This window comes from Bombus pyrosoma, linkage group LG17 (assembly GCF_014825855.1).
Source record: "Bombus pyrosoma isolate SC7728 linkage group LG17, ASM1482585v1, whole genome shotgun sequence".
Lineage (NCBI taxonomy): Eukaryota > Metazoa > Arthropoda > Insecta > Hymenoptera > Apidae > Bombus > Bombus pyrosoma.
This window is the reverse complement of record NC_057786.1, coordinates 2,924,164-2,945,310: the sequence shown is the minus strand read 5'-3', so window position 1 is coordinate 2,945,310 and position 21,147 is coordinate 2,924,164. Positions and strand designations below refer to the sequence as shown.

The 21,147-nt window shown below is 32.6% G+C and overlaps 1 protein-coding gene and 1 long non-coding RNA gene across 17 annotated transcripts in view; one reads left to right on the top strand and one right to left on the bottom strand.

Annotated features, from left to right (window-relative positions):
* The window catches only part of LOC122577053 (zinc finger and BTB domain-containing protein 12-like), a 110,093-nt gene that overhangs the window by 49,323 nt on the left and 39,623 nt on the right, over nucleotides 1-21,147 (bottom strand). For 8 of the 10 annotated variants that reach the window (XR_006320027.1, XR_006320028.1, XM_043748140.1 and 5 more), the window contains 2 exons: nucleotides 19,378-19,556; nucleotides 14,636-14,855 (listed from right to left, as the gene is read on the bottom strand). Coding sequence is in view for 6 of the 10 variants with exons in the window: in XM_043748140.1 (XP_043604075.1) it covers nucleotides 14,636-14,855; nucleotides 19,378-19,556 (399 nt within the window). In the remaining 4 variants the exon portion in view is untranslated. Of the gene's footprint in view, nucleotides 1-10,071; nucleotides 10,773-10,850; nucleotides 11,146-11,203; nucleotides 11,355-14,635; nucleotides 14,856-19,377; nucleotides 19,557-21,147 lie in introns of those variants that run through there. The other 2 variants (XR_006320029.1, XR_006320030.1) reach the window with 2 other exon arrangements.
* On the top strand, nucleotides 12,902-19,399 carry LOC122577061. Of its 7 annotated transcripts, none has more exons than XR_006320048.1 (4): nucleotides 12,902-13,098; nucleotides 13,166-13,865; nucleotides 14,974-17,727; nucleotides 19,263-19,399. It is a non-coding gene; the product is annotated as an uncharacterized LOC122577061 (long non-coding RNA). The 7 variants fall into 7 exon arrangements; XR_006320046.1 differs by having other exon boundaries at nucleotides 12,902-13,698; nucleotides 13,808-13,865; XR_006320049.1 differs by having other exon boundaries at nucleotides 12,902-13,865; nucleotides 14,974-15,153; nucleotides 15,279-17,727.

Below are 21,147 nucleotides of genomic sequence, written 5' to 3'. Positions count from 1 at the left end.
GGGAATTGATCAAATACGTGCATACCGGACAAACTCTATTTCCTTGAAAACGATGTCTTAAATGAACAAATATTTTCGCAGGTAGAATAATCTATTGCTGCTGGTTTACTCGTATCTAATCGGTAATTATCGAAATTTACATATAGCAATCAAATTTTCAAAGTCAGTTTTCTCGAGAACGAAGCATCAAATGTAAAAAAATGTATTCTATATTTTAGACATATCTTTTCATGTAGATCCCTCTGCTCCTTGATTGTACTATCAGTACTGGGACACCCGGTATATATTTCCCGAATCGATCTTTACTGCATCTCATAACTACAAAACGAAAAACTTAAAAATCTGATATAATGCAATTAATATGAATATTATTATCATATCATATATATTACATAATTTTTTTTATTATGTGACATTATTATTTAAATTGTGATATACCTTGATATCATATCATATTATTATTATATCGTATCGTTATTTATCATATCTATACATAGTACATAATATCAATATTATCAATAATACTTTAGTATCTAGAATATAAATTTTATGGATATTAAATATATATATTATATATACAATATATTATAAATATAATATTATATTAATTTATTAATATTATTATATTTATTCTATTATTAATATATTATAATATTATATTATATCATATCTATATATATTATATAATATCAATATTATTAATAATATTTTAATATGTAGAATATAATTTTTATAAATATTAAACATATATATTATATATACAATATATTATTATAAATATAATATTATATTAATATATCAATATTATTATATCTATTGTATTATTAATGTATTATAATATTATATTGTATAATATCAATATTATTATATTTATTCTATTATTAATATATTATAATATTATATTATAATATTTATACATTATATTATTATATTAGATGATATATATAATGCATATAGTATAATATTTATAATATTACAATATATAACATAATTATATTATAAATATAATAATATATATAATATTATGTATAGATATCATATAACAAAACAACGATACGATATAATAATAATAATATGATATGATATCAAATAATATCACAATTTAAATAATAATATTTAATAATGATAATATGTTTAATAACATGAAATAATGTTTCTCCAAAAAAGGTCAGATCATACTCACTGTAAAAGGAACAAATGACAATTGAATAATTATTGAGACAAAAATATACACAGGGTATGCTGCATAACGTGATTAATCGACTAAAGGGCTATTTTACGTGCAAAAGCAACTTGGAAAAGTAGAATAAAATTCTTTGTCCTAAGCTTCGTGCCTGGGAAAATCGAGTTTGAAAATTTATCAAGCATGCTTGAACATACATAGCTAAATCTGGACTGGACAGGAACAAATAATCGACAGAAAGTTATTCTACACGTGAGAATAAGTGAGAAATACAGGGCAAAATATTTTCCCAAGACGATTTGTTCTCGAGAAAAATGAGTGCGAAAATTTATCATACTCGCGTAGTAGACCAATTCTTAGACTAAACACGACTAAACCCTATTTTCTTGAAAGCGAGCTTAATATCGTACCGTAAATGGAAAAAATTTTATTCCACTTTTTTAATTTACCTACGCGTATAGAATAAACTCTTGTCGATTATTTACTTACGCCTAATTAAATTAGCCAAGTTTAAGTATACTTGATAAATTTTCAAATTCAGTTTTCCTCGAAGACGACAAAAAAATATATCGCACAGATATTTCGTCCGAAGACAGAAATTTCATCATTGTCTCTTAATAAACTAGAAATTAGATTCGCATTGTCAACGCATACGTCGACGATATTATTTATAGACAAATTGTATTTTGTTCAGGAATATAGAAAACGTTCGTGCGAGAATCTTCCGCTGTACATTTTATAATTCCAATCAAATCCGATAATTAAATCTCGTGTACCTATTCTTTATGAGCATAACGAATTAAAAAACTTATCGGATATGCTTGTGATTTCAACTATTTAAACAGAAAAGCATTTACCTCGCAATATTTCTGTTGTTTCTAAAATGACGGATTTATTTATGGCATTTTTAATGACAGCAGAAATTTTCCTTCTTTTACGGGCGCACGATGTTTAAATCCGGCAGTGCTATTTGCGTCATTTTAACAAAATTTTACGATATACTCAAAATTTCTTCTTGACGATTCATCAATTTCTTCTCCTTTCTTTTCTTCTTTTCTATTTTTCCATAATCGTGCTATGCATTCTACTTTCTTCTGTGTTTTTCCAATTCCCTTTTATCTCTCATTTTTTTAATAATAATAAATAATTTAATATTTTACTGTTATTTTTCACATTATATTTTGCTACTAAAATATTAGTAAAATAATTTTGTCGCAAGCTATGCATTTCGCCTTGTATGGATCTTCCCGTTTTTCAAGCCAGGATTTACATTCTGCATCCTCCAGCCAAGCATGGAGGAATGCTTACCTCCTAATTGTCTTCCTTGGAGCAAGAGAGAACAAACTGTTATCGCTGTCTATTTATAACGTAACAGTAATTATTTGTAAAATATTAAAACGCAATTTCAAGAAGATGATCATTAGAAAAAGAAACTACACTCATTTTATAATCCCTCTATAATTCAAGAAACTCTTAAATTAAACATACATCCTACTTGGATCATTCCCTATATCTCAGTTTCTAATAGCAGTGCGAAGTCTAGCAATGCTATTGTCAATGCCTGTAGTAATAAAGTATCCACTATTAAAGTATTAAAGAAGTATTAAAGAAGAAACTAATGAATATAATAGTCAGCATATGCTCGTTAACAAAAACATTTCAATTTTTCAAGATATAATCATTTTGAAATTATACCGATGCAAAAGTAGTAAACATTTGTCTAATTTCTTACTCGCCTTGGAACTTCGATAAAACAATATACAAGTAGTTGGTCAATGAATCAGCTGACAAGGTTTTCTCTCTATTTCATTTAAGCCTAGTTCATACTGACAGTCCATTGTCCGCAGACATGTGTGTAACACACCCATGAACTCAAAAACACGTTCATAGACGCGTCTACGTTCCACGTGCTTCGAAATTACCGATTAGTACCATAATCCACCGCATGGTGTGCATGAGTCGCATTAGTGTGTCTATATATAGTGTATTTCATCTAACTTCACCATTAAATATCTTGCTTATTTTTTACAGCAGGAAGAAATACCAGATGAAGGGAATATTCGGTTGGGAGGGGTAAACGTGGTGATAGACAAACAAATTTTCTCATGGCCATTTTTTTATTTCGAGATTTCAAGGTCGTCGAAGTATTCCTAAACGGGACTACATATTTCCATCACAGCAGTCTTATATCTCGTAAAAAGACAAATTCAATAATTTGAAATATGTTGACCTTCAATGGGAAAATCATAAAATGTTTGCTATTAATTTCAATAGCAATATTTTCAATGCCAATGATTTCGGGGACGGTAAATGAAAGAATCCCAATTTCATTGGAACAGTGTGCCGTGTAATTGTGTTCCTGGTGCTTATAAACGAACGTTCGTATTCTTCTTTTATCGTTTAAAGTATGTTTACAAGCATCATATCAACGCGATTATTGTTTTACAATCAGCAGCTTATCTATCATGTAGAGTACAGTACAGAAATACTTGAAAACGTAGAGAAATCATTCATTTACTGTCTCAAAAAGTGTATTGGTTATATTGGATTAATGGTGGACATTTTGAGCACCTTCTGAAATAAATATTCTACACTGAAACGTACAAATCTTAACTTAACCTTCTCTCCATACAAACATGATTTTCTCGTTGAACGCATAAAGGTCAACATATTGCACATTGTTGAATTTGTCTTTTTTTATGAGCTGTAAGACTGTCCTAATGAAAATATGTAGTCCCGTTTAATACTTCGATGACTTTGAAATCGCCAAAAAAGTGGCCTTGAGATAATTTTCTGCCTACCACCACATTTGCCCCTTCGAATCGATTATTCTCTTCCTCTGATATTTTTTCCTAACATAAAAAATAAGAAAGATATTTAAGATGGTCAAGTTAGGTGAAATACCCTGTGTAGGTCTACTTGATGTCGCGTCTTCCTTAAACCTGGCAACTCTGTAACATTGTTGCCAGATGATTCCCTTAATTTAACGATAACGTGACGTCACATTACCCTCACTACCACACTACATCGCTTGCATCACATGACATGAATTTCGTCTTACGTTTCCCGCGTTCCGCCCACGAAATTATCCTACCATCTGCATTTGTCTACAGTATACGTCACGATGTCACTAGTTCATCAACTATACTACTTTCCCCACCATCAGAAGAATTTCTCCCTTACATCCCTGAATCTGGTAACGTTGCTCTGCAGTTGTGTACACTTTCCGTCATTGTCCGCATGATATCGCCAGATAATGCATTACAATGTACACACTACGTACATTTTGCTATGGACTTTCCGCGAAAAACGTATGCGGATTGACTGCGATCGCATGTCTGTGGACGATTGACCAGTCAGCTAATTTATTGGATTGCGGCAACTAATTAGATAAAATTGTTGCACAAAATTGTTCATAACTTGAGAAATAAACTTCAAATAACATTTTTGTATCTAAATCTTTTTATCCTTTTAATGTCTAGGATCGACCCTGCACATATCTCCTACATATTTTGGAACATCCAGTATAGTTAATTTTTGTTTCATAAATATAGCTAGCATATTCATGTACAGAACATTTTATTATAGAAAGACTGAACTTAGGATACGATTTTTTTTTCTTTTTTTCAAATAATCCATAGTAGATTCCTGCAATTGGTCGTGTAGGACATTCAGAAAATTGCTTTAGCTGCTAAGGGTAACGTGTGGGTGCTAATTCCATTGAATTAACATTATTATAAGAATGTACAAGACACGATAAAATGAAATTGTAACAATAACTTAGTGCCTATATTTTTAATAATTTTAGTCGTTTATTCTATTTTGAAGTACCTCCAATCAGATTATGTCATGCTATACGTATATAAGAATTGCAAGAACGATTGTACACTTATTTGAGACGCAGTATAAATTCCACTTTACAATGCAGTGCAAGATGCTATTGCAAAATGACAATTTACAATTTTCTCAATGTTATTATTATCATTATTGTATATTATATATCATAATATAATATTCTCATTATTATTACAGTTCACAATTCTATCTGTGCGAAAACTTTTTTACTTTGGTAATACGGGACAATTTTTTCATCGACTGAACTTTTTTTCATTGGCAACACTTTACAACGATAGTTGGAAACCAGATGGTGCTAATTCAAGTGAATATATGTATAGAGTACGTCCAATTTTATTCTTTCACTATTTTTTTCTCAATCATAAAACTGACATGCACCGCATTGTTCCGATGAGAAACGTGTAGCATTTCTGTTCACAAAAGATTTGCAATTTGTCAAAATGCTTGTGTAATCGTCGTACGTTACAAAGTATCAGATGGCGTTATGGAAAGGCAAAAGAACGACTGACGAAATATGGTAGTTGCACACTATAGGAAATGCGAACCTTCGTTCGGTACATGTACAGGGTGTCCTAGTAATTCTATGTAAAAATATCAGACGAAAATATGGAGTAAAATTTTATCATGTAATACATTGCGAAACAAAAATTATTAATTCGATCATATAATGGTCTTTACTATTGCAATTGAAAAACTGAGGAAATCTTGGGAAAATGAAATTAAGTTTATATTTTTAACGTTATAAGAACCTGAGGTTTTGTGTATCTAAAGAGACTGGCCGATTCATATCGATCCAGAAGTTACATATTTCTCCTCAAGCAATTTTTATGCAAATATATGCAAAATATAATGTATATATAATAAATATAATAAAACTACAAGAGAAAAGTAATAATTACCATATGGACCGTTTATTTTGAAAGTGATGTAAGACAATTCTCTTTTATTTTGATATACTGTTGCACCAAAAATAACAGTTGTCCTTAACACTTTTATGAATCGGCAACAAAAAGAAATATTACTTTTCTCTCTCTTTCTCATTTTTCCCTCTAATACATAATGGCTATGGACAACTAAAAAGAAGTTCTCTCATCTATGATGGTATTGGTAACCAAACAAGTTTTGATATATAACGGTTATTCGTAACCAAAGTCAGTCAAATTCATCTACCAATTGTTACACTGCAACTTTTAGTCATTTTGGTTGTAACTGTTAGGACAATAGTCCATGACAATTAGTAACAAAATATTAAATATACATTCAAATAGACATTCAAATATACATATTGAGATATATATTGAAATATACATATTGAAATATATATTCAATTATATGTACTGAAATATATATTAAAATATACACATTGAAATATATATTCAAATATACATATTGAGATATACATTCAAATAGACATTCAAATATACATATTGGAATATATTGAAATGCACATACTGAAATATATATTGAAGTACACATATTGAAATATATATTCAATTATATGTACTGAAATATACACATTGAAATATATATTCAAATATACATATTGAGATATACATTCAAATAGATATTCAAATATACATATTGGAATATATTGAAATGCACATATTGAAATATGTATTGAAGTACACATATTGAAATATATATTGAAGTACACATATTGAAATATATATTCAATTATATATACTGAAAGATATATTGAAATATGCATATTGAAATATATATTCAAATATACATATTGAGATGTATATTCAAATAGATATTCAAATATACATATTGGAATATATTGAAATGCACATATTGAAATATGTATTGAAGTACACATATTGAAATATATATTGAAGTACACATATTGAAATATATATTCAATTGTATATACTGAAAGATATATTGAAATATGCATATTGAAATATATATTCAAATATACATATTGAGATGTATATTCAAATAGATATTCAAATATACATATTGGAATATATATTGAAATGCACATATTGAAATATATATTGAAGTACACATATTGAAATATATATTCAATTGTATATACTGAAAGATATATTGAAATATATATTCAAATATACATATTGAGATGTATATTCAAATAGATATTGAAATATACATATTGAGATATATATTCAAATACACATATTGAAATATATATTGAAATATACACATTGTATAATTATATATATATATATATATATGTATGTATGTATGTATGAATAAAATTGAATATCAATATATGAAATTGAAATCTTTTTTAACATTACTATATTGCCAGAACTTTTTCTTCCATTATTTCATATTGGAAGAAAATCCGTATACATATTCTAATATCAGATTTTACTGTTGAATTTGTTTTAAATATTGAGGCACTGCTCAAAATCAAGCTATTTAAGAATAAAGGAGAAAACAAGGCTTAACGTTACACACGACTGCTAATACGTTTGACCCGCCTTTTGTTCGCTTAATTCGATATTTATACAGTTCGGGAGAAAATAGATTGACGTACGGTAACTAGATTTTTCTAAGAACAGTTGTTTTATAGACTGAAATTCCAATTCCTGAACGAACTATTTTCAGTTCAAGTAAATGTTTAGACATCGTGGAGAGTAGTCACCGCTCTATTCTCGGATATCCTGTGTTTACAATGGTTCTTGATACACGCATTTTACGTTCCTTTCCCATGTGTCGTTTTGTTCCGCTAGATTCAATTGTTTCACGAAATTTTATCGAAATTCAAATTTCCCAATTTCCTCTTTTACTTCCTCCAATTCGTTTTATTCTTTCTTCGGTTTCTGCTCAAGACCTCACGAGCGTGTTACATATGATCAAAAATAATATTTCTATTAACATATACATATCTTTCATGACCAGATTCCTTATCACTGTTGAATTAATAAGCTCGGAAATTTCACTCATTAAGTGTTAGCAATTTTCCAGCGAACAAATTTAAATTTAGTTTCATCGTTTCAAATCACACGATACGCTGTGGTTTACGAAAATATTCGAACATTTTCCATAGAACTCTTTCATGAATATATTACGTGCATTATATGAAACTTTTTGAAATTTCATTAGCTCTGTATTGTTTTTTTTTTTTTTTAATCTAAATATAGTAACATTTGAAAGCAATCAGAAAATGTATACAGAAGTTACAAGACAAATATGCACTTGCAATTAGCAGAAAATCAGTATACAGCGTGAATAGTAGTCTTAAACGTAACAATTAATGGCAAATATCGTCTCTTATTAATATAGCGAGGTATATTGGGTTGGCAACTAAGTGACTGCGGATTTTGTCATTAGGTAGTATTGACAAAATCCGCAGTCACTTAGTTGCCAACCCAATAGTAGCTTAGTAATATTTTTACATTTATTCCTGTAAATTTGTTTATTCCCCATAACCGTCACATGTTTCTGCTCGGTTTATGAGTATTGGAATTCTGATTTGTTGGATATGCACATGAATATATAGTGTGATACAGCATGATGCGCAAGAAAAACACATTAGCTGCGTTAAGTGCTCGTAAAGTGCCTATAATTCCAACGTAATCAAACATTTTGCCATTTCGTTTGAAAATATGGTACTTTTCAAGACTCGATTTCAATTTAACGTCTTTGTACCATCATGCAATAACACATCAATTCGAGCTGGAATCAGCGAAATATCTTATCATTTAACAATTAGTCACGCTGTTATTTTACATCACAAAATCTCAATAGGCACGTGCAATGATATTCTCAAGAGTTGAATCGTTTGCTTTCTATTTCTGTTTTTCATCTCACAGACTTTATACCCTCTAATCTCTTCTTTATTACATAGCATTTTTCGAAACACGAAATCAGACGATAAAGTTGTTACGCAACCTTTGGAAAACTTCGTAAGTCTATTTTAATCCGAAATTGAAATATTTCAACATCCAATTGCCAGTACGAAACGTACATATATCTTTGTTACTAAAAATTGTATATTATGCTGCTTATGGTATCGACGTTACCTTTATATTACGGATATTCTGGTAATATTATGGTGCCATTTTTAATTAGCCTATTCAGAACTGTGCTATTCAGAATTGCGTACTGTTTACGTAAAAGTACTGCCACCGGAGGAAATGTATTATTCCACAAGATGATGATCTTGCTACTGTATTGAAATTTGTTCTTTTCCACTGATAATAAATCGACTCTTCTTTCAGACACCGGGGCCCTTGGATTCTCAAGCAGCTCTTGTTCAGTGAAAAATGACAGTGATATTGGATGGACAAAATTTCAGGATAGTTTAAACGTCCTAGAATACAACGTTTCTTCTTTAAAAAAATCTTTTCACCTGCAAGTTTCGAAGAGAGATATTTTTATGATAAGTTATGAGGTAACTTCCTTATGTTTCCCTCGCTAAACATCTACTATGATGCTTTCGAGATGTGGTGCTCTAGGGGAAAAAGTAGTTTTCTAGAGCATGTTTCAAAGAAGATATTTATTTGACGTGTCGAAGAAGAGCAGTTTTCGAATAAGAAAACCGAGGCAATTATATGAAAAAGTCAAGTCATTCAGACACAAAGGTACCAAAGTTCTGTATTTTACTTATAGTTAGATAGATTTATGTATTTTAAAAAGAAATAAGAAAGATCTCAATGAGTTCCTCCACGGTGAATGCACAAGAATCTGTATGGAAAATTTGCACATAAATAAAATATGTTTTGAGCAAAGAATACGTTTTTGTTACACCTGGGTCAACATGACCCATTACTAACTGTGGAGAGTTGCCACGACACTCGGTACGCGACTGACGAGAGTTTAAGCGGCGTAATCGTCAGAAATTATAAAAAACATTTCAAACTAATAATATTGTACAAATAATGCAATCATAAGCGAATATCTTGAAGATACTTTTTTCCAAAGTAAAACTGTGGGTCACTAGGACTCATAACGACAACCGAGAATTAAACTCTATCCAAACATGAAACCAATATCGAAGGAAGTCGAGAATAAAATAATTTCAAAGTCAAATTTATCTGTCTAAATCTGCACAAGAAAAATTGCGAAAGAAAGAAATTGATTGTTAGCCAGTCTGTAGTCCAACAAAGAAAAGAATATTGTTGTTCTGATGCATCAAGAAAGAAGATTGTGTTTTAAGTACATTGAATTTGGCGAAGCTTCGACTGCCTCCATGGCGAAAAATTTATCAAACAAGAATACGGAAAAGCCGATTAACAAATGGACAGCGTTAAAAGAATGAAATGGCAAGAATTACATATGAGATGGAAAGAGATAAGAACCTGTGCTGTCTGTGTATAAGAAATAATGTGGAAGGGAGATGCAGAATATACATCCTGCGTCAGCAAGCTTGGTAGAAGCAGAGCGAGGAAAATTCTATGGCCCAGAATGAAAGTGAATTAGAAATAACAAGATTAAGTTGGTGGCTTCGCTTTCGAGAGAAACGCGTTTGAAGATCCGCTGAATGACACGTGATTAGCCTCACGGATTTCATCACAGACTGCTATTGTAACTTCCTCTGCTTTTTAGGCCACATTCCTCGCTTATTTGGCTTATTCGCTGTCAATACTTAATTATTAATTAATTCTTCGAGCTTGGCGATGAACACAACGAACGTAATAAATAAAATTTGGTCTGTTGTTTTAATTGAGACATTTAGAGGGAGAGAGAGTCCGTGTCATGGTAGAGATTGTCTGGACAATCTGTTAGCATTCTACCAATATGCGAGGGAACGTTTCAACTGAAACAATAAAGCGATTTCGATTAAAATTGAAATGGGCTATTCTTCTGGCACGTGTCTATAACGTAATTTCCTTACTCTCGAGTTTCGCCTTATTTTTAACCATATCACTTCTCTCGCTCCGCTTGTGCCACGAATTACGATCCATCTTGCATAAGAAGCTTCCATTCGAAAAGCTGAATCTTCTCAAACGATTCGCACAATGTGCACTCTTTGCATTATTACGTAGAAATAGAAAAGCCTTTGTACGTAGTTCAGCAACGCTGTCTATTTCCTCGCAGATGCTTTGTGAGTCCGTTGTGATCAAAAACAGTAGGCAGAATAATGGCCAATTGAATAGTTAAACAGAATTAGCATTTGAGAAACAGATAGGCTACAGAAATACAGAGGTTATTCGTGTCTTGACATCATGAAGAAATGTAATTACTTACGTGAATGATTATACTGTTTAAAACAATTAGAGAATCATCGTTACGAACGAAATGTTTTGCTGATGCAATAAACTTGACTGGCGCAGTCAGGCGAACACAAACGAGCAACTGCCGTAAGCTTAGTAGAAATTGACATGTTAGTCGTACGATGCTGTAATAAAGATTTACTTTATGATAAAGGTTAAAAAAAATATACAAAGTGTAAACAAATTATGAGTTACGACTATTATGGTTAGATCTTATGGATATAGATCCTATACCAACGTATTAATATTCTTCTACATGGAATAACGAGATACCAACGCATTAGGTCCTTAAGTTACTACGTAAGTCAAACTGGAGTTCGTGATAAGTGTAAATATAAATAAATGATGAACATAACGGTGGTAAATTTACTATAGAAATAATAATAATACTTTTTAACATTGTTTGTATCTGTTTTGAAAACCGGATTGCCACTGTCGCGATTGATATGGCCCGAACATGACACCGTGAGTCCTATTAACCCCACTCTTCTCAATATACAGTGTCTCAATAAAACCATAGTGCGGAGATGAGAAGATGGCTGGTAAGGCAGCATAAGGGCAAGAATCGTACTTTGCCCACTCTACCTCACTCCACCTTTGAAAGCGTGGTCGCTGTTCACAGAAGCGTCAATTCAAGGGACGTTACGAGACATTTGTAATGTTAAAACGCATACGAACAGTTACACGATCTACATCCGTCGAAGTTTACGATCGTGCAATAGCGACGACGGTCGGGGAACACTGTTTGGATTTCACCGCACGCTTTGACAGTGTCTGTACAGTCAGTGTAAAAAATATTCCTACAGTACTTAACTTTAACAAAATTACTGCAGAACATCATTTAGTAACAAAAAAGAACCAAAATGAGAGCAAAAGATATGTACGTATTCTTACAAGTCCTCAGAATAATTTTCAAAAAAGAAATAAATATTAATAAATATGTAGCGAATGGTAAAAATATACGCGTAATAGATATTCGTACAGTTACCGCTTAGTAGGATAAAATGTACATAGATATTTGAACAAATAATCTGTATCAAAGTGCAGAAAAAAGTATAAAAACAATTTCATCGTGATGCAAAATAACGATTTAAAGCATAATGCTACTAATACGCGAGCGAGGATCTTGTTTGATGTTTGGAAACACTTAAAAGCACCTCCAGATATAAACGTTATTGAAAATATAGGGATCATCTAAGACAAAAAATATCGAATCACCGTATTTCATAGAGAAATGATTTAAAGAGAGCTATTTTAGAAGAATAGAAAAATATTTCGAATAGGGTACTCGTTAATTTGGTAAATTCAATACCACGACGGTTTCGAGCTATAATAAAATCATAAGAAAACTCCTTAAGTATTGAAATAATTAAATCTAGTGATTCCCTGTCTTAGATATTAGATAAGATTTATTCGTTATGTAGAAAACTTTGTTCATGAACAATGTTCTACAATATTCTTGTTCAAATTAATTACGAATACTTCTTACGCTGGCTGTATGTAGTTAGAAATGTACGTCGTCGCGGTAGTTATGCTATGTTTATGGTTATGACTTTAATTCCAGTCAATATCTTATCGTTTGTAGTCTACTTGGTTTCGTGTTTTGTTTACTATTTTCATCGCCTGATGCTATTATGACAAACACGCTTAATGACAAATCACTTACCTGCTACCTGAATTCATTTATTTCAAGAGGATGACTGGATAATTCGATAACACCGATTTCGATGATCTTCAGATATGTTGTTAAGCTTATCATTCCGAACAGCTTTCACCTACACACGTAACCGCCGCTCAGCCTATTCGGATATTCATAAAAATCTAAACTTAACTCATTGCTGTTAATCGTCCTTAATACAAATAAAAAAGGTAAATTAATAGGTTATAAGTTGGGTTAGTTTAATATTTGCCAAACTAAATGTACAAAGTAATTCAGATGTCCTATAGGTGGCTGCACTGCGCGATGTGACGGAGGGATAGTTGCATGTGTATTGAGAACGAGATTACAATAAAGTGAGTTGTGAGAGACACTCTTTCTTGGAAGAGACTAAGATTGGAAATATTAAATTATTACCAAACGAAGAGTATTTTTAGGTCTGTTAAGAAAATATATTTATACGTTTTTGAGTTCTTCTATATGTACAATAAAAGTTATCAAACCAAATAAAACAACAGCAAACTAAAGCCAAGCAGCAGTAACGTACATAAGGAAAAGTTGTTCAGAGTGATGATCTTGACAACATATTATATAACCCAACCTAAATTTAACTCATTGATGCTGATCACCCTTAATATAATGAAAGAAAAATATAATAATATAATAATGAGAGATATACTAATGGGCTATAGATTAGATTAGATAGGTATCAACTAAATTAAATTGAGGCCAAGCGATGGTAACATATATGAGGAAAAAGTTGTTCAGAATTATAATCTTGACAACATATTTCAAGGTCATCGATATCACACGTGAGTTGCCACTTTATAAATAATTATGGACAAAAATAATAGCAACTTATGAGATAAATTTCAAAGATAGTCCCTAACCTCGCCTTTTTCCGTTTTCAAATTTATGTAGCTGATCAATGTGGCTCCTGAACGATTCATGCTGATAGTTGCGCACAACAACAAAGTTCGTACGTTTCACGAATTTTTGTTTTTACGGACAGTTTTATAGTGTGAGAAAGGATGGCTCTATGGTCCATTAAAATCACTGACATCGTTTTCACGGACCACAATTCACATAGATACCAGCTTTCACCGACAACTGATCGGCAGTATTAGCACGGAGAAATAAAAGAGAACTTTTTACTTAAGCATGTAGGTGTATTGCAGCAAATAATTGATAGCCGGCTGCTTTGTGATGTTCAGATTAAGAATACTAGCCCGAAACTAACACAGGCCATAAATTTCGTATTGACTTGCATTAAAATTACACTCACGCTTACCGTACATTAATGAAAATCAAATCAAAATTTATTTATCTGCTAGCCACCAGCTTCTGCTCTGTCTTGAGTTTCAATTAGCGTTTTCAATCCGGCAGCCACAAGACAGCCAGCCATAAATTTCTTGCAGCGATAAAACTACATGCATAAGTAACAATCATCTCTTATTTTTATATTTTTCCATGTTAATACTGTCTACTGTCGTTCAATTCCAGCAGGTCTGGTGTCGATGAATTCCAGCGTTGGCGAAGTCTGGTGCCGGTGAATTGTGGTCCGCGAAGACAGCGTCGGTGATTTCAATGCAACCTGACCTGTGTCACTATAATCAATCAGATCCACATTCCCTGTTCCTGTACAATACGTACGATTATAATCTTGTTCGAGAACATACCAATCCAATAAATCCAGCAATGGTCAAGAGTAGGTTGTATATACATTAAGAAAAAGTAACTGCTACTTACATATAATAGCCTGTACTTTGGCCTTATCTAGCGCAGGTTTCACTGGTCTTTCAGTGGCAGTTCCAGCTCGGCTCCATCGTTGTCCTGTGACCGAGCAGGTGGCCAACTCGGTGGGGCTGAACAAAATTGCAGCCAGACCACGGGTCAATTTTCTATAATCGCTCCATTTCACAGCCCTTAGTTGTTCCTCGCAAACTGCTATTCCCTCTCCCAAGTGCACCTGCCGAACACATGTTTGTCAAAGTTTAAAAGAAAAAGAAAGCCAACATGTTCATGCTAATTTCTAATCCAGGGAAACAGGTACAAAGATAATACATATAGTAATATATATATTACAGGTGCAGTGTTTGAGTTTTGCGCGTGAGTCGAAAATGCGTGTAAGCGTTGCAAATCACAGATGCTGATCTAAAAAAAAAAAATGACACTTTTGTATTAAAACGAGGAAGAAATTAAAACATATCTTAAGGAAGGAAAGTTTTACAGAAACGTAATAGAATTTTCAGATACAGATAAATATAGTGAGTAGCAAAATACAGTGTTCTCTAAGTCAATTTAGTGGAGTATTCCACCTAAAAAAAAACTGTTCAAAATTCAAATTTTTAATCTCGTTTAAAAAAAGGGAACAGTATTAATATTATTCCAGTGACCTTGAACTCTATACAAAGGCAGGAAACCGTATGACAAGCATTCACTTCCTTCCTAAATATGTTTTTTACAAAATTCAATGAAATTACTATATCTTTTTAATGTAAGTATATAATACACTAGTATGGACACTATGAATAGAGTTTCAGGAGATAATTACATTTTTATAAATAATTAATTTATGTAATGTGTCAAGCTCTGTCAGACAATAAGAAACTATGAAATATAGTACTCATCGAAATTTTTTCTGAAAAGATTATTTACCATATGCTACCATTGTATTATATTAAAGTCTTTTCATACTCTCTTCTTTCTTTTTAGTTTTCTGCCTTGCTGAAGTGCAACAAAATTTTTCTCCTGCAACGTTCTTTCGCTGATTTTCCACCCAGCGATATCTTCTAACAGTAACAAATATTTCAAATTCGTAGAGTCGTTTGTTAAAATTGCGCTGTTCACAATGTTCTAATGGAAAATTCTACGGTGTTAAAAACCTCGTTACATTTATTTATATAAATAACAGTTATTGCATTAATAGAAAATTAATCTGCCAGTGTTAAATACGAATTCTTTGGGAAAAGGGAGGAAGGAATAATTTTGAGTCAACGTTATACTTATTTTGATCCTTGAAAAATGTGAAGATAAATAGAGCATTAATTAGGTCTGTCTTGTTTAATAGATTAACATCTTAATAGTATGTGAAGGTTACACTATCTCAAAGAGAAAACCGATATCCTCACCCAGAGAACACTGTATTAATTCTTTCGCTATGGAAGCTTATCTGTAAAATTATAATGAATCTGGCACAAATGTTCAATCAATTAAAGCGTGCTGAATTTATCAGAACGTTTTATACAATTGAATGACCGTTTCACATTAATCAGACGATTATAAACGTTTATAATCTTCTTGCAACGACTAAACACAAATTTTGGTACAGAAAGTGTAATTCAAAAATTTCTTAACTTCGATATCAAAATACGTAATTAATTCGTGTTTAATTACTCGGCAAAATTTCGACAGGAATAATAAATTTGATCGCTGAGTGAATCGGTTGAAAACAGATTCATTTGCTAGTTATATATTTTCATAATATTGATTTATATTTCATTTACAGTTTATTTAGATGCCACCAAACTTTTCTTCACTCTATCTATGAAAAGGCGTAGCTATCATTAAACTACAACATTACACGCAGTTAGCAGAGATTTCGTCTGAAGTACGGTAAAGCTACCTACATTGAAATTATTTAATAAGAAGAACAAAGGTATTGGGTTCATGAAATTTTTAAATGACAGAACAATCGCGTGTTTGATATTCCGTCTACTGTTACAGTTCGTGTAAAAATGATATGTTGTTTATTTATAATTGTATGGTAAATTATTCGTTTGGTAAATTAACAACAAGAATTGTACCAGTGTCTGCATATATACCTGTACAAACGATCATTCGTATTACTCGAATAATTGTGCGGTCATTATTCGATTAAATGTATGAAACAATTGATTACGCACAACGAATAATTACTTCACTGACAGAGTACTCGACTAATATGAATTTATCCCGATAGTTTTGCATAAATATTTATTTGGAACAATTCAAGTAATGAACAATTCGTCCGACTCTGTAACTGTAGATCTTATAATTTAATTTAAAATGTAACTGGAAAATTGATAAAGTTGTACTATTATCAGGAGGCTACCAAACTATCCAGATATTTCCGAGCGATAATATACAAAAGCATTTCCGGTTTAACCGTTTGCTGGCCAACTCCGCCGTAGCGGAAGAGTTAAAGGTAACAGTAAATAGAAAAATAAGGAGAAGATAAACACGTAGTGAGTGAAGAAATAAATATGTAAAGTATAAGAACCATGGTCCAACGAGAACAAGCAGAAACATTAAATAATGTACAGTAAATAAATACACAGTAAATAACTGTAAAAGTAGATAAATTGCTGTGAACGATAAGAACGTAAGAAAATATAGAGTCTGCATAGTTAGGTCGATAAGTGTACAGACGACTATGAAAATGGTGTAAAATTGAAAAATTCAACTGTTCTACGTTAATGAATCTACGGTGCAGTAATACGCGGCAAGTTTTTGCATGACAAATATTTCACTGCAATCACTTCCGACGTCACCGGCGCAGATACGGAAGCAAGAAGTTGGAGGAAAATTAGTATTTCAAAGTGTTAAAGGATGTAAAAACACGAACGCGAAACTCAAGCAACTTGAATCAATAAATTATTACAACTCTTTAAGAAAAGCGGATAGGAAAAGAACGCGGAGGACCGGGAACTGCCTTTAATTAAGAATGATAAGGAAGAAAATAATTTCTGGAATAATTTGCAGTAAAACAGCCTCAGGGCGTATGATGTTAACAATTAGCAAGCGCAGAAAAAGATTCAGTGAAAATAAACAGAAGCAAAGCGAAGGAGGAAAATGACACGGTAATTTGCACGTATATTATGCTAGTTAGATTATGCGCTAATTAAATATTCTTCTTGACGCTGCATTAATGCAGATGAATTAATTCCTTTACGTCGCATATGTGACGACAACGTTTTCATAAAAAAACTAGTTGAATTAATTCAGAAAAGGGATACTCTTAAGTGAACAAATTACGTTAAGAATATTAGCAAATCAGGTAACAGTTGGCTTTTCTATTTAACAGGTTAAGAAGAAAGACAGAAGAAGAAAGTTTGAAAATTTTGTGAATATACACAGCGCGTCCAGTTTATCTCGAAAGATGTGAATGATAAAGATATGAAAAAAGCCTTTTGAACAAAAATTCCACGATATCGAGCAGAATATATTACATAGTATTGTGTATTTGACCTTGTGGTGACCTTGAAACTTTCTGCGAAACACACGTTAAAATTGTCCAATGGATAGCTTTATCTTTTAGTACATTTTCTTGTAACTGGCATCCAGACGTTTTCGAAACGCTACAGACTCCTGTCTTTTGCACCAGGTTTCAAGGTCGAATACACGAGAGTATAGTAAACTCGCCTCGATGTCCTGTAACTTTCGTCTGGAACATCTTTTTGCACAATTTTTATTTTTCGGAATATTTCAGGATAATTATTATTCCGAAATATTATTATGTAATTTATGTAAATATTTCTATATATTTCTATATATATTTAATAAATTTCTACATAATTATGTAGGATTATATAAATTATTCGGAGATAAACCGGACACACTGTATGTAACTTTACCCAATACGTAATAATCTTGGCAAATAATTAATAAAACCGACAGTGTAAGATATTTCGTAGAAAACGAAAGACAAACATATTCGCGTTTCAATTTCACTTGAAAGTCTGTCGTTGAACGCAGTCGATCGTTATGTTGGAAAGTGTACGAAAGTTTGCGAGAGGGAAGTTAAATGACGAAATTACTTCCCAAAGGCAAGTTAAAAAATATTACTTTCGCGTAATTTATCGTTAAATGCGTTTTCCAGCGTTGGATGGAAATTTACCGTGAAATTTATTTTCTTCTTAGCGTAGTTATCATTTTTCTATCGAAATACGTACGTACCCATTATATAAGTTGGCAACTAAGTTTTTTTTTTATTTTTTTTATTGTTTGTCTTTTAATTTTACAATTTGTCCAGTGGGACATTAGGTAAAATGTTGTAACATGTGATTGAATAGCATGTGGATGGTTCGTGTTTTTTAGGTTATATCCTTTGTGCAACTAAGTGATTGCGGATTTTGTCATTACCACCTAATGACAAAATCCGCAATCACTTAGTTGCCAGCCCAACAAATGAACACGTGCAGAGCGCACGTAAGTGGAACATGTCAATGATACGCGCGACATTGCCTCTCCATAAGACAACGTAAGTGGTGTCATTATGCGAAAGACATGCTCAAAAACATGAACTAGGATTCTTCTAGATAAAAGAATGAATACTTTTATAAAAACGAAATCTCGAATGTTCCGTATCTTTAATTTATTTTATTAATTTGCATAGATCGTTTAAAATTACTGCTGTCGTATAAAAAACTGGCCTAAGGCTGGGTTAACAATGATGCGAGCTTAAATGAAATGAACGAGGAGAAAAAAATATAAGAAGAATGGAAATTTACCACGCCGTCGGAAGAGGACTCCTCGAAACCACGGAAAGCAGGCATCGCAGCAGGAGGTGTAGTTCTCATATCCAAGGGTAACCATTCACTCCTCGATGGCGAATTACCCTGTACAGACGGGGATCCATGTTTTCCACCCCTTGTTCCAAGCCGCGGCCTGCCGCGGCGTACCCTTCGACCTGAACAAGTATTTTCATATAGCGTTTCTCAAATGTTATGTTCTCTCAATATAGATATATATATATATATAATTCAATAAAATTTCTTTGTTTTGAACCTATGAATTTCTTATTTTAGCAAACGCCGTTATAGAGTACATTACTGATTTGAGCAAGATTTGAAATGAAGATAGAAAACAACAATATTAAATAGTAGACTGTGGATATTTACTAAGGTCCCATTGAAGCTACTGATACAGATTTCATCGACACTGCTTTTATCCAATGACAATTCACCAGACTTGATTGACAACCATTTTGACCAACAACAGGTTTAATCGACGACATCGTTAACCGACAGCAACAATGATCGACACAGAGTTTAACCAATTGTTTACAGCAAGCTACGATCTACCTTTGTCCACCTAGAGAGTATGTATCTCGATCATTATTGCTAACGGTTAGTACTGTCGTCGATTAAATGCCTGGTATCGATCAAGTTTGATGTCGATCGAGTGCCTGGTATCGATCAAGTCTGGTGTTGATCAAGTGTCTGGTATCGATCAAGTTCGATGTCTATCAAAAGCCTGGTATCGTTTAAGTCTGGTATCAGACAAATGCCTGGTATCGATCAAGTCTGGCGTTGATCAAATGCCTGATATCTATCAAGAGCCTGGTATCGATCAAGAGCCTTGTATCGTTCAAGTCTGGTGTCAGTCAAATGCCCTGTATCGATCGAGTGCCTGGTATCGTTCAAGTCTGGTGTCAGTCAAATGCCTGATATCGGTCAAGTGCTTGGTATCGTTCAAGTCTGGTGTCGATCAAGTCTGGCGTTGATCAAATGCTTGATATCTATCAAGAGCCTGGTATCGTTCATGTCTGGTATCAGTCAAATGCCTGATATCGGTCAAGTGCTTGGTATCGTTCAAGTCTGGTGTCGATCAAGTCTGGCATCGATCAAATGCTTGATATCTATCAAGAGCCTGGTATCGTTCATGTCTGGTATCAGTTAAATGCCTGATATCGGTCAAGTGCTTGGTATCGTTCAAGTCTGGTGTCGATCAAGTCTTGCGTTGATCAAATGCCTGATATCTATCAAGAGCCTGGTATCGATCAAGAGCCTTGTATCGTTCAAATCTGGTGTCAGTCAAATGCCCTGTATCGATCAAGTGCCTGGTATCGTTCAAGTCTGGTGTCAGTCAAATGCCTAGTATCGATCAAGTGCCTGGTAACGATCAAGTCTGATGTCGATCAAGTGCCTGGTATCGGCCAAGAGTCTGATATTAATCAGGTGTCTGCTATGGATGAAGTATTTGTTGTCCATCAAATGCTTACAGTTGATCAACTGTCTGACGTCGATCAAGTGTCTGATGCCAGTGAATTATTGGCGTCCTACTGAAGTCATCGACATTGTTTTCACCAATAACAAATCACAGTTCATGAACTTGATCTATAACAACATTGGCTGACAGTAACTTCAACCGATGACGGTATATATTAAGAACTCTTAATGATCGACATAGAACTTGACCAATTGCTTATAGCAAACTCGACTAAAATACAAGTATTGTTTTAGTCTACTTTCTAGCTTTCTCGTACATCTGCGAAATGT